This window comes from Panulirus ornatus, chromosome 61, assembly GCF_036320965.1.
Source record: "Panulirus ornatus isolate Po-2019 chromosome 61, ASM3632096v1, whole genome shotgun sequence".
NCBI classification, from domain to species: Eukaryota; Metazoa; Arthropoda; class Malacostraca; order Decapoda; family Palinuridae; genus Panulirus; species Panulirus ornatus.
Window position 1 is genome coordinate 10,317,304 of NC_092284.1, and position 24,173 is coordinate 10,341,476.

A 24,173-nucleotide genomic window follows, 5' to 3' on the forward strand; every position below is an offset into this window, starting at 1 on the left:
CGGAGCCCTGCCCGGAGTGGAGGTGTCCCCGCATGCTGTGCTGCCGCTGGCCGTCGCGTGCGGGTTTCCGCAAGTGCGCCCCCCCCCCCCTCTGGGCCGCAGCCGCAGACTGCCCCCCCCTTTTTTTGGGACGGCACGGAGCGGGGTGAGAGATAGATAGATAGATAGACTGGAGGAGCAACGTGTACTTAGAAAATGGTGTGGGGGGGGCAATGTGGCATCACACACTCTGGTTCAACATTCGTGTGCGTGTGTGTGTGTGTGTGTGTGTGTGTGTGTGTGTGTGTTCTGCGTTCACGTATAACACACAAGTGAAGAACAGAAATAATAACATTGAAATAGACGGAAAGAAAAGAAAGAAAATGAGAGAAAATCGTTGAATTGCACAAGACGAAGTTCATGGAAAACGAAAGATTTTGCATCTCTGTCCAAACTGTGATTTCCAACCCCCCCCCCTTAAACACCCCCCTAAGATAGAAAATGGACATTGGACATTCCAGGTGAGGGGCCCCCTCCCCCCCAGGACTGGAAAAGATAAAGAGGTGGGGGAAAAAGAAAATAGAACTCCCAGGTGATAGACGGGGGGCGACGGAGAATGGGTTATCAAGAATTTCTTTTTTTTCCAATGGTGTTTTGGACCCATTGTAAACTACATGTGCCTTTAAAGTGTTTATTAATGTATATATATATATATATATATATATATATATATAATATATATATATATATATATATATATATATATATATATATACATATTCCAGTTTTTTTCCATTTTGAAATCTCTGATATCGTGTATTTTGCTTTCAATGTCTAATGAAAGAAGGAGGAGTCCAAATTGGAAAAGGAAATGGACTGACGGTTTAATAGACATAAGTGAGAATACATTTTGAAGGAAGTGTCCACTTTTGAAGGAAATGGACAGAGAGACGATTGCCGACGTGAAAGAAGAAGCTGGTGATTTCCTTCTTTCTTCTTTCCCTTCCTTCCTTTGATGGCAATGCGATAAGGGCGACCATGGCCTGTAAGTGTAAGGTAAAACCCACCTTTACGTGACCTTCACCACTACCACTGGAGAAAGAAGAAAAGAAAGGGGGGGAGGGAGAAAGAAAGAAAGAAAGAAAGAAAGAAAGAAAGAAAGAAAGAAAACTCCCCTAAAAATATATATATATAAACCCCTGACCTCGAGAGTCCAAAGATGTGGACGATCCGTGGCCCGTTGTCTTTGGGACAACATCACACCCTTCTATGATGATGAAGATGGCACTCGTGTGAAGGTTAGGTTGCCTTACACTTCAAGAGAAAGAAACTCCCCCCTATTAAATTTTAGAACTCCCCTTCTCCCTATTAAATTTTAGAACTCCCCTTCCCCTATTACATTTTAGAACTCCCCTTCCCCTCCTCCCCCCTATTAAATTTTAGAACTCCCCTCCTCCTCCCCCTATTAAATTTTAGAACTACCCTTCCCCTCCCCTATCAAATTTTAGAACTCCTCTTCCCCTATTAAATTTTAGAACTCCTCTTCCCCTATTAAATTTTAGAACTCCCCTTCCCCTCCTCCTCCCCCTATTAAATTTTAGAACTCCCCTTCCCCTCCTCCCCCTATTAAATTTTAGAACTCCTCTTCCCCTATTAAATTTTAGAACTCCCCTTCCCCCTCCCCCTATTAAATTTTAGAACTCCCCTCCTCCTCCCCCTATTATATTTGAGAACTCCCCTTCCCCTCTTCCTCCCCCTATTATATTTTAGAACTCCCCTCTCCTCCCCTTCCCCCCTAATTAAGAGGAGCCTCAACCCCGCCCCCCCCCCACACAACACCCTCCCCCCCCTTCAAGAAAAAAGAAAGAATTATACAATGAAAAGAACAGAACGCAATATGCCAAGCCTGAGGACCTGTGCGTTCAACGCTCTACTGTGGACGTTCCTCCTGGATCTGAGCGCCGCACCAGCCAACGGGGAAGGTAAGACGCGTTCTATTACGTTCTAATGTGAGATTATAACTGTACACCTGTGTATAAGTAGAGCGTTCTCTATGAGCGTTCAAATTGATGGTGAGCGTTCAAAATGGTGGTGAGCGTTCAAATTGGTGGTGGGAGTTCAAATTGATGGTGAGCATTCAAAGTGATGGTGAACGTTCATATTGGTGGTGAAAGTTCAAACTGATGGTGAGCGTTCATTATGAGCGTTCAAACTGACGGTGAGCGTTTAATTTGATGTGAGCGTTCAAACTGACGGCGAGAGTTGAAAGTGATGGTGAGCGTTCAAATTATAATGAGCGTTCAAAATTGACGATGAACGTTTAATTGGACGGTGAGCGTTCAAACACTGACGGTGGGTTCTGTCCAATCTCCACTTGGAGGTTCGAACGCATTGCAATATTGTCTATAACTGAAACGTATCATTATCTAAATCGATCTATATAAAGCCATTTATATATATATACATTATCGCTCTGGCTGAGGGGGGGGGGTGTCTAGTGTGTGGGGAAGGGGGGGTGTTTGGTTTAGCCTTGCTGCCCATGATGCACATTTTTGGGGCCTCTGACCCAATGGTCGAGTCTACATATGGTTCGAATCCCGGTCGTGGCTTTCAGTCGCCCCTAGCTGTTCATCCCCCCTTGTATTGTGGGGTGGGTCGATATACCGAACACCTGGCTGGTGTGTGTGTGTGTGTGTGTGTGTGTGTGTGTGTGTGTGTGTGTGTGTGTGTTGTCTGGTCACAGGTCAGCTGTGTGTGTTGTCTGGTCACAGGTCAGGTGTGTGCTGTCTGGTCACAGGTCAGGTGTGTGTGTGTTGTCTGGTTACAGGTCAGGTGTGTGTGTTGTCTGGTCACAGGTCAGGTGTGTGTGTTGTCTGGTCACAGGTCAGGTGTGTGAGTGTTGTCTGGTCACAGGTCAGGTGTGTGTGTTGTCTGGTCACAGGTCAGGTGTGTGTGTAATCTGGTTACAGGTCAGGTGTGTGTGTGTTGTCTGGTCACAGGTCAGGTATGTGTGTTGTCTGGTTACAGGTCAGGTGTGTGTGTTGTCTGGTCACAGGTCAGGTGTGTGTGTGTTGTCTGGTCACAGGTCAGGTGTGTGTGTTGTCTGGTCACAGGTCAGGTGTGTGTGTGTTGTCTGGTCACAGGTCAGGTGTGTGTGTTGTCTGGTTACAGGTCAGGTGTGTGTGTGTTGTCTGGTCACAGGTCAGGTGTGTGAGTGTTGTCTGGTCACAGGTCAGGTGTGTGTGTTGTCTGGTCACAGGTCAGGGTGTGTGTGTTGTCTGGTTACAGGTCAGGTGTGTGTGTGTTGTCTGGTCACAGGTCAGGTGTGTGTGTTGTCTGGTCACAGGTCAGGTGTGTGTGTTGTCTGGTCACAGGTCAGGTGTGTGTGTTGTCTGGTCACAGGTCAGGTGTGTGTGTTGTCTGGTCACAGGTCAGGTGTGTGTGTGTTGTCTGGTCACAGGTCAGGTGTGTGTGTTGTCTGGTCACAGGTCAGGTGTGTGTGTTGTCTGGTCACAGGTCAGGTGTGTGTGTTGTCTGGTCACAGGTCAGGTGTGTGTGTTGTCTGGTCACAGGTCAGGTGTGTGTGTTGTCTGGTCACAGGTCAGGTGTGTGTGTTGTCTGGTCACAGGTCAGGTGTGTGTGTTGTCTGGTCACAGGTCAGGTGTGTGTGTGTTGTCTTGTCACAGGTCAGATGTGTGTGTGTTGTCTGGTCACAGGTCAGGTGTGTGTTGTCTGGTCACAGGTCAGGTGTGTGTGTTGTCTGGTCACAGGTCAGGTGTGTGTGGTCTGGTTACAGGTCAGGTGTGTGTGTGTTGTCTGGTCACAGGTCAGGTGTGTGTGTTGTCTGGTCACAGGGCAGGTGTGTGTGTTGTCTGGTTACAGGTCAGGTGTGTGTGTTGTCTGGTTATAGGTCAGGTGTGTATTGTCTGGTCACAAGTCAGGTGTGTGTTGTTTGGTTACAGGACAGGTGTGTGTGCTGCTTGGTCACAGGTCAGGTGTGTGTGTATTTTCTGGTCACAGGTCAGGTGTGTGTGTGTGTGTGTTGTCTGGTAACAGGTCAGGTATGTGTGTGTGTTGTCTGGTCACAGGTCAGGTGTGTGTTGTCTGGTCACAGGTCAGGTGTGTGTTGTCTGGTCACAGGTCAGGTGTGTGTTGTCTGGTCACACGTCAGGTGTGTGTTGTCTGGTCACACGTCAGGTGTTTGTGTGTGTGCTGCTTGGTCAGGTCAGGTGTGTGTGTTTTCTGGTCACAGGTCAGGTGTGTGTGTTGTCTGATCACAGGTCAGGTGTGTGTGCTGTCTGGTCACAGGTCAGGTGTGTGTGTGTGTTGTCTGGTCACAGGTCAGGTGTGTGTGCTGTCTGGTCACGGGTCAGGTGTTTGTGTTTTTTGGTCACAGGTCAGGTGTGTGTGCTGTCTGGTCACGGGTCAGGTGTTTGTGTTTTTTGGTCACAGGTCAGGTGTGTGTGTTGTCTGGTCACGGGTCAGGTGTGTGTGTTGTCTGGTCACAGGTCAGGTGTGTGTTGTCTGGTCACAGGTCAGGTGTGTGTGTTGTCTGGTCACAGGTCAGGTGTGTGAGTTGTCTGGTCACAGGTCAGGTGTGTGTGTGTTGTCTGGTCACAGGTCAGGTGTGTGAGTTGTCTGGTCAGAGGTCAGGTGTGTGTGTTGTCTGGTCACAGGTTAGGTGTGTGAGTTGTCTGGTCAGAGCTCAGGTGTGTGTGTTGTCTGGTCACAGGTCAGGTGTGTGAGTTGTCTGGTCACAGGTTAGGTGTGTGAGTTGTCTGGTCAGAGGTCAGGTGTGTGTGTTGTCTGGTCACAGGTTAGGTGTGTGAGTTGTCTGGTCAGAGCTCAGGTGTGTGTGTTGTCTGGTCACAGGTCAGGTGTGTGTGTGTTGTCTGGTCACAGGTCAGGTGTGTGAGTTGTCTGGTCAGAGGTCAGGTGTGTGTGTTGTCTGGTCGCAGGTCCGGTTTGTGTGTTGTCTGGTCAGAGGTCAGGTGTGTGTGCGTTGTCTAGTCATAGGTCCGGTGTGTGTGTGTGTGTTGTCTGGTCACAGGTCAGGTGTGTGTGTTGTCTGGTCAAAGGTCAGGTGTGTGTGTAGTTCGGTCAGTCAGGTGTGTGTGTATGTTGTCTGGTCACAGGTCAGGTGTGTGTGTGTTTTGTCTGGTTACAGGTCAGGTTTGTGTGTTGTCTGGTCATGGGTCAGGTGTTTGTGCTTTCTGGTCACAGGTCAGGTGTGTGTGTTGTCTGGTCAAAGGTCAGGTGTATGTGTCGTTCGGTCAAAGTCAGGTGTGTGTGTATGTTGTCTGGTCACAGGTCAGGTGTGTGTGTTTTGTCTGGTTACAGGTCAGGTGTGTGTGCTGTCTGGTCATGGGTCAGGTGTTTGTGCTTTCTGGTCACAGGTCAGGTGTGTGTGCTGTCTGGTCACAGGTCAGGTGTATGTGTCGTTCGGTCAAAGTCAGGTGTGTGTGTGTTTTGTCTGGTTACAGGTCAGGTGTGTGTGCTGTGTGGTCATGGGTCAGGTGTGTGTGCTGTCTGGTCACAGGTCAGGTGTATGTGTCGTTCGGTCAAAGTCAGGTGTGTGTGTATGTTGTCTGGTCACAGGTCAGGTGTGTGTGTGTTTTGTCTGGTTACAGGTCAGGTGTGTGTGCTGTGTGGTCATGGGTCAGGTGTGTGTGCTGTCTGGTCATGGTTCTGGTGTTTGTGTTTTCTGGTTGCAGGTCAGTTGTGTGAGTTGTCTCGTCAAAGGTCAGGTGTGCGTGTGTTGTCTAGTCACAAGTCTAGTCACAAGTCAGGTGTGTGTGTGTGAGTTGTCTGGTCACAGGTTAGGTGTGTGTCTTGTCACAGGTCAGGTTTGTGTCTTGTCTGGTCAGAGGTCAGGTGTGTGTGCTGTCTGGTTATTCGTCAGGTGTGTATTGTCTGGTCACAAGTCAGGTGTGTGTTGTTTGGTTACAGGTCAGGTGTGTGTGTGTTGTCTGGTCACAGGTCAGTTGTGTGTGTGTTGTCTGGTCACAGGTCAGGTGTGTGTTGTCTGGTCACACGTCAGGTGTGTTGTCGGGTTACAGGTCAGGTGTGTGTGTGTGCTGCTTGGTCACAGGTCAGGTGTGTGTGTTGTCTGGTCACAGGTCAGGTGTGTGTCGTATGGTCACAGGTCAGTTGTGTGTGTCGTATGGTCACAGGTCAGGCGTGTGTATGAGTGTTGTCTGGTCACGGGTCAGGTGTGTGTGTATGTCTTTTCCGGTCACGGGTCAGTTGTGTGTGTGTTTTCCGGTCACGGGTCAGGTGTGTGTAAGTGTGTGTTGTCTGGTCACAGGTCAGGTGTGTGTGTCTTGTCTGGTCAGAGGTCAGGTGTGTGTGCTGTCTAGTTATTCGTCAGGTGTGTATTGTCTTGTCACAAGTCAGGTGTGTGTTGTTTGGTTACAGGTCAGGTGTGTGTGTGCTGCTTGGTCACAGGTCAGGTGTGTTTGTGTTTTCTGGTCATGGGTCAGTTGTGTGTATTTTCTGGTCACGGGTCAGGTGTGTGTGTTGTCTGGTCACAGGTCATGTGTATGTGTCGTATGGTCACAGGTCAGTTGTGTGTGTGTTGTCTGGTCACAGGTCAGGTGTGTGTTGTCTGGTCACACGTCAGGTGTGTTGTCGGGTTACAGGTCAGGTGTGTGTGTGCTGCTTGGTCACAGGTCAGGTGTGAATGTTGTCTGGTCACACGTTAGGTGTGTTGTCGGGTTACAGGTCAGGTGTGTGTGTGTGCTGCTTGGTCACAGGTCAGGTGTGTGTGTTGTCTGGTCACAGGTCAGGTGTGAGTGTGTCGTATGGTCACAGGTCAGTTGTGTGTGTGTCGTATGGTCACAGGTCAGGTGTGTGTGTGTGAGTGTTGTCTGGTCACGGGTCAGGTGTGTGTGTGTGTGTCTTTTCCGGTCACGGGTCAGTTGTGTGTGTGTTTTCCGGTCACGGGTCAGGTGTGTGTAAGTGTGTGTTGTCTGGTCACAGGTCAGGTGTGTGTGTGTGTGTGTGTGTGTGTGTGTGTGTGTGTGTGTGTGTGTTTTCCGGTCACGGGTCAGTTGTGTGTATGTTGTCTGGTCACAGGTCAGGTGTGTGTTGTCTGGTCACAGGTCAGGTGTGTGTGTTGTCTGGTCACAGGTCAGGTGTGTGTGTGTTGTCTGGTCACCGGTCAGTTGTATGTGTTGTCTGGTCACAGGTCAGGTGTGTGTGTTGTCTGGTCACAGGTCAGTTGTATGTGTTGTCTGGTCACAGGTCAGGTGTGTGTGTGTGTTGTCTGGTCACAGGTAAGGTGTGTGAGTTGTCTGATCACAGGTCAGGTGTGTGTGTTGTCTGGTTAAAGGTCAGGTGTCTGTGTTGTCTGGTCACCGGTCAGGTGTGTGTGTCTTGCCTGGTCACAGGTCAGGTGTGTGTGTGTGTGTTTTGTCTGGTCACAGGACAGGTGTGTGTGTTATCTGGTCACAGGTCAGGTGTGTGTGTCTTGTCTGGTCACAGGTCAGGTGTGTGTGTCTTGTCTGGTCACAGGTCAGGTGTGTGTGTTATCTGGTCACAGGTCAGGTGTGTGTGTCTTGTCTGGTCACAGGTCAGGTGTGTGTAAGTGTTGTCTGGTCACAGGTCAGGTGTGTTATCTGGTCACAGGTCAGGTGTGTGTTGTCTGGTCACAGGTCAGGTGTGTTATCTGGTCACAGGTCAGGTGTGTGTTGTCTGGTCACAGGTCAGGTGTGTGTGTGTGTTGTCTGGTCACAGGTCAGGTGTGTGTGCTGTTTGGTCATGGGTCAGGTGTTTGTGCTTTCTGGTCACAGGTCAGGTGTGTGAGTGTTGTCTGGTCACATGTCAGGGGTGTGTGTGTTGTCTGGTCACAGGTCAGGTGTGTGTTGTCTGGTCACAGGTCAGGTGTGTGTGCTGTCTGGTCATGGGTCAGGTGTTTGTGCTTTCTGGTCACAGGTCAGGTGTGTGAGTGTTGTCTGGTCACAGGTCAGGTGTGTGTGTGTTGTCTGGTCACAGGTCAGGTGTGTGTGTGTTGTCTGGTCACAGGTCAGGTGTGTGTTGTCTGGTCACAGGTCAGGTGTGTGCGTGTGTGTTGTCTGGTCACAGGTCAGGTGTGTGTGCTGTCTGGTCATGAGTCAGGTGTTTGTGCTTTCTGGTCACAGGTCAGGTGTGTGTGCTGTCTGGTCATGGGTCAGGTGTTTGTGTTTTCTGGTCACAGGTCATGAGTGTGTGCTGTCTGGTCACGGTTCAGGTGTTTGTGTTGTCTGGTTACAGGTCAATTGTGTGATTTGTCTCGTCAAAAGTCAGGTGTGTATGCGTTGTTTAGTCACAGGTCAGGTGTGTGTGTGTGTGTGTGTGTGTGTGTGTGTGTGTGTGTTGTCTGGTCACAGGTCAGGTGTGTGTCTTGTCACAGGTCAGGTGTGTGTGTCTTGTCTGGTCACAGGTCAGGTGTGTGTGTGTTCTCTGGTCACAGGTCAGGTGTGTGTTGTCTGGTTATTCGTCAGGTGTGTATTGTCTGGTAACAGGTCAGGTGTGTGTTGTTTGGTTACAGGTCAGGTGTGTGTGTGCTGCTTGGTCACAGGTCAGATGTGTGTGTGTTTTCCGGTCATGGGTCAGTTGTGTGTATTTTCTGGTCACGGGTCAGGTGTGTGTGTTGTCTGGTCACAGGTCAGGTGTGTGTGTTGTCTGGTCACAGGTCAGGTGTGTGTGTCGTATGGTCACAGGTCAGGTGTGTGTGTCGTATGGTCACAGGTCAGGTGTGTTGTCTGGTCACAGGTCAGGTGTGTGTGTGTTGTCTGGTCACAGGTCAGGTGTGTGTGTGTGTTGTCTGGTCATGGGTCAGGTGTGTGTGAGTTGTCTGGTCACGGGTCAGGTGTGTGTGTTGTCTGGTCACAGGTCAGGTGTGTGAGTGTTGTCTGGTCATAGGTCAGGTGTGTGTGTGTTGTCTGGTCACAGGCCAGGTGTGTGAGTGTTGTCTGGTCACAGGTCAGGTGTGTGTGTGTTGTCTGGTCACAGGTCAGGTGTGTGTGTGTTGTCTGGTCACAGGTCAGGTGTGTGTGTGTGTTGTCTGGTCATGGGTCAGGTGTGTGTGAGTTGTCTGGTCACAGGGTCAGGTGTGTGTGGTTGTCTGGTCACAGGTCAGGTGTGTGAGTGTTGTCTGGTCATAGGTCAGGTGTGTGTGTGTTGTCTGGTCACAGGCCAGGTGTGTGAGTGTTGTCTGGTCACAGGTCAGGTGTGTGTGTGTTGTCTGGTCACAGGCCAGGTGTGTGAGTGTTGTCTTGTCACAGGTCAGGTGTGTGTAAGTGTGTGTGTGTGTGTGTGTGTGTGTGTGTGTCTATACTTATTCTTATATTATAATTCAGACGTTCAAAGTAATTTTGGCTGATTATATAAATCTAAAGTCATCATACCGCGTTGATATCTGAAATTATTTTACATTTATTAAATTTACATTTTCAGTATCTATATTTATTAAATTTACATTTTCAGTATCTATATTTATTAAATTTACATTTTCAGTATCTATATTTATTAAATTTCCTTTCTATTATCTTTAAATATCTTAAAATATATAATTTACATTTCTAGTATCTTTGATTATCTTTATATTTATTAAATTTGCTTTATGTCTGTGTTTACTAAATCATTTACGAACAAGTGTTATAATTATCAATAAAGTAATTATCAAAATGTTATCATTACTTTTATAATACAAATCATAAATACTTTGAGAAAACTAGTAATTACAAGACAATAAATGGGATAAGTGTGAAATTAATAACTAATAAAAACTTCAAATAAAAAAATCAATTACCTAAAAATCCTAAAAGAATGAGTGAAAAGAAAACGTAATAAAGAAGCGAACACTGATAATTATAAGACAATAAATGGGATAAGTGTTAAAGCAATAACTAATAAAAAACTTCGAATAAAGAAATTAACCTAGGAGAAAATGAATATGAAAATCCTAAAAGAATGAGTGGCAAAAATATAAAAAAATCCTAAAAGAATGAGTGAAAAATATAAAAAATCCTAAAAGAATGAATGGAAAAATATAAAAAAATCCTAAAAGAATGAATGGAAAAATAAAAAAATCCTAAAAGAATGAATGGAAAAATATAAAATAAATCCTACAAGAATGAGTGGAAAAAAAAATCCTAAAAGAATGAGTGGAAAAATAAAAAAAAATCCTACAAGAATGAGTGGAAAAAAAATCCTAAAAGAATGAGTGGAAAAAAATCCTAAAAGAATGAGTGGAAAAATATGAAATAAATCCTAAAAGAATGAGTGGAAAAATATGAAAGAATCTAAAAGAATCAGTGAAAAATATAAAAAAAATCCTAAAAGAATGAGTGGAAAAAATATAAAAAATCCTAAAAGAATGAGTGAAAAATATAAAAAATCCTAAAAGAATGAATGGAAAATATAAGATAATCCTAAAAGAATGAGTGGAAAAATATAAAAAAATCCTAAAAGAATGAATGGAAAAATAAAAAAAATCCTAAAAGAATGAATGGAAAAATAAAAAAAATCCTAAAAGAATGAATGGAAAAATAAAAAAAATCCTAAAAGAATGAATGGAAAAATAGAAAAAAATCCTAAAAGAATGAATGGAAAAATATAAAAAAAATCCTAAAAGAATGAGTGGAAAAATATAAAAAAAATCCTAGGAATGAGTGGAAAAATATAAAAAAATCCTAAAAGAATGAATGTCCTAAGAGACTAAGTGGAAAAATATGAAAAAAAATCCTAAAAGAATGAATGTCCTAAAAGACTGAGTGGAAAAATATAAAAAAATAAATCCTAAAAGAATGAGTGGAAAGAAAACGAAAAAGAAGAAGAAAGTGGAAATAGAAAAAAAAAAAAAATATATGAGAGGGTAAACTTTACGAAATCGTGTAAAGTCAAGGAACGCGGAACGGGGCCCATAAAGTACGTGGGAATCGAACCCTGGCCCAGGCCAACTTGGAGATAATATGTCTTCCCTCGCCCTCGCCCCCTTCCCACCCCAATGACCTGGAAATCTATGGCCCCAATAAAACACTCCAGAAATAACCACAGGAAAACACAATGGTGGTTTACGGGGGGGCGTTCCACGTGGAATTGGACCATCATACGTCTTGGTGTGGGTGGCACACATGTCCCCCGTACCGCTGGAACGGAACGAGGTGGTCCTGGAACGGACCGTGGGACGTGGGGGGATATGGAACGAACTGAAGGATGAGGAGGGATATGGAACGAACTGAAGGATGTAGGGGGATATGGAACGAACTGAAGGATGAGGGGGATATGGAACGAACTGAAGGATGAGGGGGATATGGAACGAACTGAAGGATGTAGGGGGATATGGAACGAACTGAAGGATGAGGGGGATATGGAACGAACTGAAGGATGTAGGGGATATGGAAAGAACTGAAGGATGTAGGGGGATATGGAACGAACTGAAGGATGAGGGGGATATGGAACGAACTGAAGGATGTAGGGGGAATATGGAACGAACTGAAGGATGAGGGGGATATGGAACGAACTGAAGGATGAGGGGGATATGGAACGAACTGAAGGATGAGGGGGATATGGAACGAACTGAAGGATGAGGGGGATATGGAACGAACTGAAGGATGAGGGGGATATGGAACGAACTGAAGGGATGAGGGGGATATGGAACGAACTGAAGGATGAGGGGGTATGGAACGAACTGAAGGATGAGGGGGATATGGAACGAACTGAAGGATGAGGGGGATATGGAACGAACTGAAGGATGAGGGGGATATGGAACGAACTGAAGGATGTAGGGGGATATGGAACGAACTGAAGGATGAGGGGGATATGGAACGAACTGAAGGATGTAGGGGGATATGGAACGAACTGAAGGATGTAGGGGGATATGGAACGAACTGAAGGATGAGGGGGATATGGAACGAACTGAAGGATGTAGGGGATATGGAACGAACTGAAGGATGAGGGGGATATGGAACGAACTGAAGGATGAGGGGGATATGGAACGAACTGAAGGATGAGGGGGATATGGAACGAACTGAAGGATGTAGGGGGATATGGAACGAACTGAAGGATGAGGGGGATATGGAACGAACTGAAGGATGAGGGGGGATATGGAACGAACTGAAGGATGAGGGGGATATGGAACGAACTGAAGGATGAGGGGGGATATGGAACGAACTGAAGGATGAGGGGGATATGGAACGAACTGAAGGATGAGGGGGATATGGAACGAACTGAAGGATGAGGGGGATATGGAACGAACTGAAGGATGAGGGGGATATGGAACGAACTGAAGGATGAGGGGGGATATGGAACGAACTGAAGGATGAGGGGGGATATGGAACGAACTGAAGGATGAGGGGGATATGGAACGAACTGAAGGATGAGGGGGGATATGGAACGAACTGAAGGATGAGGGGGGATATGGAACGAACTGAAGGATGAGGGGGATATGGAACGAACTGAAGGATGAGGGGGATATGGAACGAACTGAAGGATGAGGGGGATATGGAACGAACTGAAGGATGAGGGGGATATGGAACGAACTGAAGGATGAGGGGGATATGGAACGAACTGAAGGATGAGGGGGATATGGAACGAACTGAAGGATGAGGGGGATATGGAACGAACTGAAGGATGAGGGGGATATGGAACGAACTGAAGGATGAGGGGGATATGGAACGAACTGAAGGATGAGGGGGATATGGAACGAACTGAAGGATGAGGGGGATATGGAACGAACTGAAGGATGAGGGGGATATGGAACGAACTGAAGGATGAGGGGGATATGGAACGAACTGAAGGATGAGGGGGATATGGAACGAACTGAAGGATGAGGGGGATATGGAACGAACTGAAGGATGAGGGGGATATGGAACGAACTGAAGGATGAGGGGGATATGGAACGAACTGAAGGATGAGGGGGATATGGAACGAACTGAAGGATGAGGGGGATATGGAACGAACTGAAGGATGAGGGGGGATATGGAACGAACTGAAGGATGAGGGGGATATGGAACGAACTGAAGGATGAGGGGGATATGGAACGAACTGAAGGATGAGGGGGATATGGAACGAACTGAAGGATGAGGGGGATATGGAACGAACTGAAGGATGAGGGGGATATGGAACGAACTGAAGGATGAGGGGGATATGGAACGAACTGAAGGATGAGGGGGATATGGAACGAACTGAAGGATGAGGGGGATATGGAACGAACTGAAGGATGAGGGGGGATATGGAACGAACTGAAGGATGAGGGGGATATGGAACGAACTGAAGGATGAGGGGGATATGGAACGAACTGAAGGATGAGGGGGATATGGAACGAACTGAAGGATGAGGGGGATATGGAACGAACTGAAGGATGAGGGGGATATGGAACGAACTGAAGGATGAGGGGGATATGGAACGAACTGAAGGATGAGGGGGATATGGAACGAACTGAAGGATGAGGGGGATATGGAACGAACTGAAGGATGAGGGGGATATGGAACGAACTGAAGGATGAGGGGGATATGGAACGAACTGAAGGATGAGGGGGATATGGAACGAACTGAAGGATGAGGGGGATATGGAACGAACTGAAGGATGAGGGGGATATGGAACGAACTGAAGGATGAGGGGGATATGGAACGAACTGAAGGATGAGGGGGATATGGAACGAACTGAAGGATGAGGGGGATATGGAACGAACTGAAGGATGAGGGGGATATGGAACGAACTGAAGGATGAGGGGGATATGGAACGAACTGAAGGATGAGGGGGATATGGAACGAACTGAAGGATGAGGGGGATATGGAACGAACTGAAGGATGAGGGGGATATGGAACGAACTGAAGGATGAGGGGGATATGGAACGAACTGAAGGATGAGGGGGATATGGAACGAACTGAAGGATGAGGGGGATATGGAACGAACTGAAGGATGAGGGGGATATGGAACGAACTGAAGGATGAGGGGGATATGGAACGAACTGAAGGATGAGGGGGATATGGAACGAACTGAAGGATGAGGGGGATATGGAACGAACTGAAGGATGAGGGGGATATGGAACGAACTGAAGGATGAGGGGGATATGGAACGAACTGAAGGATGAGGGGGATATGGAACGAACTGAAGGATGAGGGGGATATGGAACGAACTGAAGGATGAGGGGGATATGGAACGAACTGAAGGATGAGGGGGATATGGAACGAACTGAAGGATGAGGGGGATATGGAACGAACTGAAGGATGAGGGGGATATGGAACGAACTGAAGGATGAGGGGGATATGGAACGAACTGAAGGATGAGGGGGATATGGAACGAACTGAAGGATGAGGGGGATATGGAACGAACTGAAGGATGAGGGGGATATGGAACGAACTGAAGGATGAGGGGGATATGGAACGAACTGAAGGATGAGGGGGATATGGAACGAACTGAAGGATGAGGGGGATATGGAACGAACTGAAGGATGAGGGGGATATGGAACGAACTGAAGGATGAGGGGGATATGGAACGAACTGAAGGATGAGGGGGATATGGAACGAACTGAAGGATGAGGGGGATATGGAACGAACTGAAGGATGAGGGGGATATGGAACGAACTGAAGGATGAGGGGGATATGGAACGAACTGAAGGATGAGGGGGATATGGAACGAACTGAAGGATGAGGGGGATATGGAACGAACTGAAGGATGAGGGGGATATGGAACGAACTGAAGGATGAGGGGGATATGGAACGAACTGAAGGATGAGGGGGATATGGAACGAACTGAAGGATGAGGGGGATATGGAACGAACTGAAGGATGAGGGGGATATGGAACGAACTGAAGGATGAGGGGGATATGGAACGAACTGAAGGATGAGGGGGATATGGAACGAACTGAAGGATGAGGGGGATATGGAACGAACTGAAGGATGAGGGGGATATGGAACGAACTGAAGGATGAGGGGGATATGGAACGAACTGAAGGATGAGGGGGATATGGAACGAACTGAAGGATGAGGGGGATATGGAACGAACTGAAGGATGAGGGGGATATGGAACGAACTGAAGGATGAGGGGGATATGGAACGAACTGAAGGATGAGGGGGATATGGAACGAACTGAAGGATGAGGGGGATATGGAACGAACTGAAGGATGAGGGGGATATGGAACGAACTGAAGGATGAGGGGGATATGGAACGAACTGAAGGATGAGGGGGATATGGAACGAACTGAAGGATGAGGGGGATATGGAACGAACTGAAGGATGAGGGGGATATGGAACGAACTGAAGGATGAGGGGGATATGGAACGAACTGAAGGATGAGGGGGATATGGAACGAACTGAAGGATGAGGGGGATATGGAACGAACTGAAGGATGAGGGGGATATGGAACGAACTGAAGGATGAGGGGGATATGGAACGAACTGAAGGATGAGGGGGATATGGAACGAACTGAAGGATGAGGGGGATATGGAACGAACTGAAGGATGAGGGGGATATGGAACGAACTGAAGGATGAGGGGGATATGGAACGAACTGAAGGATGAGGGGGATATGGAACGAACTGAAGGATGAGGGGGATATGGAACGAACTGAAGGATGAGGGGGATATGGAACGAACTGAAGGATGAGGGGGATATGGAACGAACTGAAGGATGAGGGGGATATGGAACGAACTGAAGGATGAGGGGGATATGGAACGAACTGAAGGATGAGGGGGATATGGAACGAACTGAAGGATGAGGGGGATATGGAACGAACTGAAGGATGAGGGGGATATGGAACGAACTGAAGGATGAGGGGGATATGGAACGAACTGAAGGATGAGGGGGATATGGAACGAACTGAAGGATGAGGGGGATATGGAACGAACTGAAGGATGAGGGGGATATGGAACGAACTGAAGGATGAGGGGGATATGGAACGAACTGAAGGATGAGGGGGATATGGAACGAACTGAAGGATGAGGGGGATATGGAACGAACTGAAGGATGAGGGGGATATGGAACGAACTGAAGGATGAGGGGGATATGGAACGAACTGAAGGATGAGGGGGATATGGAACGAACTGAAGGATGAGGGGGATATGGAACGAACTGAAGGATGAGGGGGATATGGAACGAACTGAAGGATGAGGGGGATATGGAACGAACTGAAGGATGAGGGGGATATGGAACGAACTGAAGGATGAGGGGGATATGGAACGAACTGAAGGATGAGGGGGATATGGAACGAACTGAAGGATGAGGGGGATATGGAACGAACTGAAGGATGAGGGGGATATGGAACGAACTGAAGGATGAGGGGGATATGGAACGAACTGAAGGATGAGGGGGATATGGAACGAACTGAAGGATGAGGGGGATATGGAACGAACTGAAGGATGAGGGGGATATGGAACGAACTGAAGGATGAGGGGGATATGGAACGAACTGAAGGATGAGGGGGATATGGAACGAACTGAAGGATGAGGGGGATATGGAACGAACTGAAGGATGAGGGGGATATGGAACGAACTGAAGGATGAGGGGGATATGGAACGAACTGAAGGATGAGGGGGATATGGAACGAACTGAAGGATGAGGGGGATATGGAACGAACTGAAGGATGAGGGGGATATGGAACGAACTGAAGGATGAGGGGGATATGGAACGAACTGAAGGATGAGGGGGGATATGGAACGAACTGAAGGATGAGGGGGATATGGAACGAACTGAAGGATGAGGGGGATATGGAACGAACTGAAGGATGAGGGGGATATGGAACGAACTGAAGGATGAGGGGGATATGGAACGAACTGAAGGATGAGGGGGATATGGAACGAACTGAAGGATGAGGGGGATATGGAACGAACTGAAGGATGAGGGGGATATGGAACGAACTGAAGGATGAGGGGGATATGGAACGAACTGAAGGATGAGGGGGATATGGAACGAACTGAAGGATGAGGGGGGATATGGAACGAACTGAAGGATGAGGGGGATATGGAACGAACTGAAGGATGAGGGGGATATGGAACGAACTGAAGGATGAGGGGGATATGGAACGAACTGAAGGATGAGGGGGATATGGAACGAACTGAAGGATGAGGGGGATATGGAACGAACTGAAGGATGAGGGGGATATGGAACGAACTGAAGGATGAGGGGGATATGGAACGAACTGAAGGATGAGGGGGATATGGAACGAACTGAAGGATGAGGGGGATATGGAACGAACTGAAGGATGAGGGGGATATGGAACGAACTGAAGGATGAGGGGGATATGGAACGAACTGAAGGATGAGGGGGATATGGAACGAACTGAAGGATGAGGGGGATATGGAACGAACTGAAGGATGAGGGGGATATGGAACGAACTGAAGGATGAGGGGGATATGGAACGAACTGAAGGATGAGGGGGATATGGAACGAACTGAAGGATGAGGGGGATATGGAACGAACTGAAGGATGAGGGGGATATGGAACGAACTGAAGGATGAGGGGGATATGGAACGAACTGAAGGATGAGGGGGATATGGAACGAACTGAAGGATGAGGGGGATATGGAACGAACTGAAGGATGTAGGGGGATATGGAACGAACTGAAGGATGAGGGGGATATGGAACGAACTGAAGGATGAGGGGGATATGGAACGAACTGAAGGATGAGGGGGATATGGAACGAACTGAAGGATGAGGGGGATATGGAACGAACTGAAGGATGAGGGGGGATATGGAACGAACTGAAGGATGAGGGGGATATGGAACGAACTGAAGGATGAGGGGGGATATGGAACGAACTGAAGGATGAGGGGGATATGGAACGAACTGAAGGATGAGGGGGGATATGGAACGAACTGAAGGATGAGGGGGATATGGAACGAACTGAAGGATGTAGGGGATTTACTTTATAAAGTGAGTTATGATTTACTTTATAAAGTGAGTTATGATTTACTTTATAAAGTGAGTTATGATTTACTTTATAAAGTGAGTTATGATTTACTTTATAAAGTGAGTTATGATTTACTTTATAAAGTGAGTTATGATATACTTTATAAAGTGAGTTATGATATACTTTATAAAGTGAGTTATGATATACTTTATAAAGTGAGTTATGATCTACTTTATAAAGTGAGTTATGATTTACTTTATAAAGTGAGTTATGATATACTTTATAAAGTGAGTTATGATTTACTTTATAAAGTGAGTTATGATTTACTTTATAAAGTGAGTTATGATTTACTTTATAAAGTGAGTTATGATTTACTTTATAAAGTGAGTTATGATTTACTTTATAAAGTGAGTTATGATTTACTTTATAAAGTGAGTTATGATTTACTTTATAAAGTGAGTTATGATTTACTTTATAAAGTGAGTTATGATTTACTTTATAAAGTGAGTTATGATTTACTTTATAAAGTGAGTTATGATTTACTTTATAAAGTGAGTTATGATCTACTTTATAAAGTGAGTTATGATTTACTTTATAAAGTGAGTTATGACTTACTTTATAAAGTGAGTTATGATTTACTTTATAAAGTGAGTTATGATTTACTTTATAAAGTGAGTTATGACTTACTTTATAAAGTGAGTTATGATTTACTTTATAAAGTGAGTTATGATTTACTTTATAAAGTGAGTTATGATTTACTTTATAAAGTGAGTTATGATTTACTTTATAAAGTGAGTTATGATATACTTTATAAAGTGAGTTATGATATACTTTATAAAGTGAGTTATGATATACTTTATAAAGTGAGTTATGATATACTTTATAAAGTGAGTTATGATTTACTTTATAAAGTGAGTTATGATTTACTTTATAAAGTGAGTTATGATTTACTTTATAAAGTGAGTTATGATTTACTTTATAAAGTGAGTTATGATTTACTTTATAAAGTGAGTTATGATTTACTTTATAAAGTGAGTTATGATTTACTTTATAAAGTGAGTTATGATTTACTTTATAAAGTGAGTTATGATTTACTTTATAAAGTGAGTTATGATTTACTTTATAAAGTGAGTTATGATTTACTTTATAAAGTGAGTTATGATTTACTTTATAAAGTGAGTTATGATTTACTTTATAAAGTGAGTTATGATTTACTTTATAAAGTGAGTTATGATTTACTTTATAAAGTGAGTTATGATTTACTTTATAAAGTGAGTTATGATTTACTTTATAAAGTGAGTTATAAGTGAATAACCAAAATTATCATGATTATCCAGATGATAATTTCATTAGTTAAATGAGGAGTAATATGATCAATTCGTTACTCTTGGATTAATGAGATTAATCACTGTCACGATATTCATTCGAGGAAGATTAACGGAGATAAATATTTGTAGGATGATTAATCGTAGTAATATTCTCAGGAAGATTAATCCAGTAATATTCTCAGGAAGATTAATCAAGTAATATTCGGAGGAACATTAATCCAGGAATATTCTCAGGAAGATTAATCAAGTACTATTCTGAACAAGATTAATGAAGTAATATTATCAGGAAGATCAATCAAGTACTATTCTCAAGAAGATTAATCAAGTAATATTCTCAGGAAGATTAATCCAGTAATATTCTCAGGAAGATTAATCCAGTAATATTCTCAGGAAGATTAATCCAGTAATATTCTCAGGAAGATTAATCAAGTAATATTCTTAGGAAGATTAATCCAGTAATATTCTCAGGAAGATTAATCAAGTAATATTCTCAGGAAGATTAATCAAGTAATATTCTCAGGAAGATTAATCAAGTAATATTCTCAGGAAGATTAATCAAGTAATATTCTTAGGAAGATTAATCCAGTAATATTCTCAGGAAGATTAATCCAGTAATATTCTCAGGAAGATTAATCAAGTAATATTCGGAGGAACATTAATCCAGGAATATTCTCAGGAAGATTAATCAAGTACTATTCTGAACAAGATTAATGAAGTAATATTATCAGGAAGATCAATCAAGTACTATTCTCAAGAAGATTAATCAAGTAATATTCTCAGGAAGATTAACCAAGTAATATTCTCAGGAAGATTAATCAAGTAATATTCTCAGGAAGATTAATCCAGTAATATTCTCAGGAAGATTAATCAAGTAATATTCTCAGGAAGATTAATCAAGTAATATTCTTAGAAAGATTAATCCAGTAATATTCTCAGGAAGATTAATCAAGTAATATTCTCAGGGAGATTAATCAAGTAATATTCTCAGGAAGATTAATCAAGTAATATTCTCAGGAAGATTAATCAAGTAATATTCTCAGGAAAATTGAGTTTACTAATATTTGTATCAAGATTAATCGCTTTGATATTTGTAGGAAGATTAATAACGGTAACTGTTGTAAGAAGATTAATTTCAGCAATATTTGTAAGATTAATTGCAGGAATATTTACATGAAGATTAATCGCATTGATATTTGTATGAATGAAGATTAATCGCAGTAATATTTTTAAGATTAATAGCAGGGGATATTCGTAAGAAGATTAATCGCAGGGAATATTTGTAAGAGGATTAATCCCAGTGTTACACTTGGCCGATATTAATCGCACGAGTTCTCGAAGAAAAGTGAGGAAGATTAGAACGAGTAATGTCCTTACGCTATATAATCCCCTTGTAAGATTAATGATATTAATCCCCTTGTAAGATTAATGATATTAATCTTAAGATGCTCAACCCAAGCGCTGACGGACGAGAGAGATATTAATCTTCACGGTGCGTTGATCCCCCGGACGTAAATATAATCTTTGATCAACCCTTGATCTATCTATCTATCTACTATCTATCTATCTATACATAGAATCTTTGATCAACCCTTAATCTATCTATCTATCTATACATAAAATCTTTGATCAATCCTTAATCTATCTATCTATCTATCTATCTATACATAAAAGCTTTGATCAACCCTTCATCTATCTATCTACTATGTATCTATACATAGAATCTTTGATCAACCCTTGATCTATCTATCTATCTATACATAGAATCTTTGATCAACCCTTAATCTATCTATCTATCTATACATAAAATCTTTGATCAATCCTTAATCTATCTATCTATCTATCTATCTATACATAAAAGCTTTGATCAACCCTTCATCTATCTATCTACTATGTATCTATACATAGAATCTTTGATCAACCCTTGATCTATCTATCTATCTACTATCTATCTATCTATACATAGAATCTTTGATCAACCCTTAATCTATCTATCTATCTATACATAAAATCTTTGATCAATCCTTAATCTATCTATCTATCTATCTATCTATACATAAAAGCTTTGATCAACCCTTCATCTATCTATCTACTATGTATCTATACATAGAATCTTTGATCAACCCTTGATCTATCTATCTATCTACTATCTATCTATACATAGAATCTTTGATCAACCCTTAATCTGTCTATCTATCTATACATAAAATCTTTGATCAATCCTTAACCTATCTATCTATCTATCTATCTATACATAAAAGCTTTGATCAACCCTTCATCTATCTATCTACTATGTATCTATACATAGAATCTTTGATCAACCCTTGATCTATCTATCTATCTACTATCTATCTATCTATACATAGAATCTTTGCTCAACCCTTAATCTATCTATCTATCTATACATAAAATCTTTGATCAATCCTTAATCTATCTATCTATCTATCTATCTATACATAAAAGCTTTGATCAACCCTTCATCTATCTATCTACTATGTATCTATACATAGAATCTTTGATCAACCCTTGATCTATCTATCTATCTACTATCTATCTATACATAGAATCTTTGATCAACCCTTAATCTATCTATCTATCTATACATAAAATCTTTGATCAATCCTTAATCTATCTATCTATCTATCTATACATAAAAGCTTTGATCAACCCTTCATCTATCTATCTACTATGTATCTATACATAGAATCTTTGATCAACCCTTGATCTATCTATCTATCTACTATCTATCTATACATAGAATCTTTGATCAATCCTTAATCTATCTATCTATCTATCTATCTATACATAAAAGCTTTGATCAACCCTTCATCTATCTATCTACTATGTATCTATACATAGAATCTTTGATCAACCCTTGATCTATCTATCTATCTACTATCTATCTATCTATACATAGAATCTTTGATCAACCCTTAATCTATCTATCTATCTATACATAAAATCTTTGATCAATCCTTAATCTATCTATCTATCTATCTATCTATACATAAAAGCTTTGATCAACCCTTCATCTATCTATCTACTATGTATCTATACATAGAATCTTTGATCAACCCTTGATCTATCTATCTATCTATCTATACATAAAATCTTTGATCAATCCTTAATCTATCTATCTATCTATCTATCTATACATAAAAGCTTTGATCAACCCTTCATCTATCTATCTACTATGTATCTATACATAGAATCTTTGATCAACCCTTGATCTATCTATCTATCTACTATCTATCTATCTATACATAGAATCTTTGATCAACCCTTAATCTATCTATCTATCTATACATAAAATCTTTGATCAATCCTTAATCTATCTATCTATCTATCTATCTATACATAAAAGCTTTGATCAACCCTTCATCTATCTATCTACTATGTATCTATACATAGAATCTTTGATCAACCCTTAATCTATCTATCTATCTATACATAAAATCTTTGATCAATCCTTAATCTATCTATCTATCTATACATAAAAGCTTTGATCAACCCTTCATCTATCTATCTACTATGTATCTATACATAGAATCTTTGATCAACCCTTGATCTATCTATCTATCTACTATCTATCTATCTATCCATAGAATCTTTGATCAACCCTTAATCTATCTATCTATCTATACATAAAATCTTTGATCAATCCTTAATCTATCTATCTATCTATCTATCTATACATAAAAGCTTTGATCAACCCTTCATCTATCTATCTACTATGTATCTATACATAGAATCTTTGATCAACCCTTGATCTATCTATCTATCTATCTATACATAAAATCTTTGATCAATCCTTAATCTATCTATCTATCTATCTATCTATCTATCTATCTATACATAAAAGCTTTGATCAACCCTTCATCTATCTATCTACTATGTATCTATACATAGAATCTTTGATCAACCCTTGATCTATCTATCTACTATCTATCTATACATAGAATCTTTGATCAACCCTTGATCTATCTATCTATCTACTATCTATCGATCTATCTACACAGAATCTTTGATCAACCCTTGATCTATCTATCTATCTACTATCTATCTATCTATACATAAAATCTTTGATCAACCCTTGACCTATCAATCTATCTATCTATCTACTATCTATCGATCTATCTACACAGAATCTTTGATCAACCCTTGATCTATCTATCTATCTACTATCTATCTATCTATACATAAAATCTTTGATCAACCCTTGACCTATCTATCTATCTATCTATCTACTATCTATCTATCTATACATAAAATCTTTGATCAATCCTTAATCTATCTATCTATCTATCTATGCATAAAAGCTTTGATCAACCCTTCATCTATCTATCTATCTATCTATACATAGAATCTTTGATCAACCCTTGATCTATCTATCTATCTATCTACTATCTATACATAGAATCTTTGATCAACCCTTGATCTATCCATCTACTATCTATCGATCTATCTACACATAGAATCTTTGATCAACCCTTGATCTATCTATCTACTATCTATCTATCTATGTAGAATCTTTGATCAACCCTTGATCTATCTATCTATCTACTATCTATCTATCTATACGTAAAATCTTTGATCAACCCTTGATCTATCTATCTATCTATACATAAAATCTTTGATCAATCCTTAATCTATCTATCTATCTATCTATCTATACATAAAAGCTTTGATCAACCCTTCATCTATCTATCTACTATGTATCTATACATAGAATCTTTGATCAACCCTTGATCTATCTATCTATCTACTATCTATCTATACATAGAATCTTTGATCAACCCTTGATCTATCTATCTATCTACTATCTATCGATCTATCTACACAGAATCTTTGATCAACCCTTGATCTATCTATCTATCTACTATCTATCTATCTATACATAAAATCTTTGATCAACCCTTGACCTATCTATCTATCTACTATCTATCTATCTATATATAAAAGCTTTGATCAATCCTTAATCTATCTATCTATCTATCTATGCATAAAAGCTTTGATCAACCCTTCATCTATCTATCTA

The 24,173-nt window shown here is 42.2% G+C and overlaps 1 protein-coding gene across 1 annotated transcript in view; it reads left to right on the top strand.

Annotated features, from left to right (window-relative positions):
* Window positions 1–1,812: 1,812 nt before the first annotated feature.
* LOC139767444 (uncharacterized) overlaps window positions 1,813–24,173 on the top strand; it is a 130,266-nt gene continuing 107,905 nt past the window's right edge. The window contains 1 exon segment of the mRNA XM_071696826.1: window positions 1,813–1,961. Within this exon segment, the coding sequence (XP_071552927.1) occupies window positions 1,856–1,961 (106 nt within the window). The 5' untranslated portion in view covers window positions 1,813–1,855.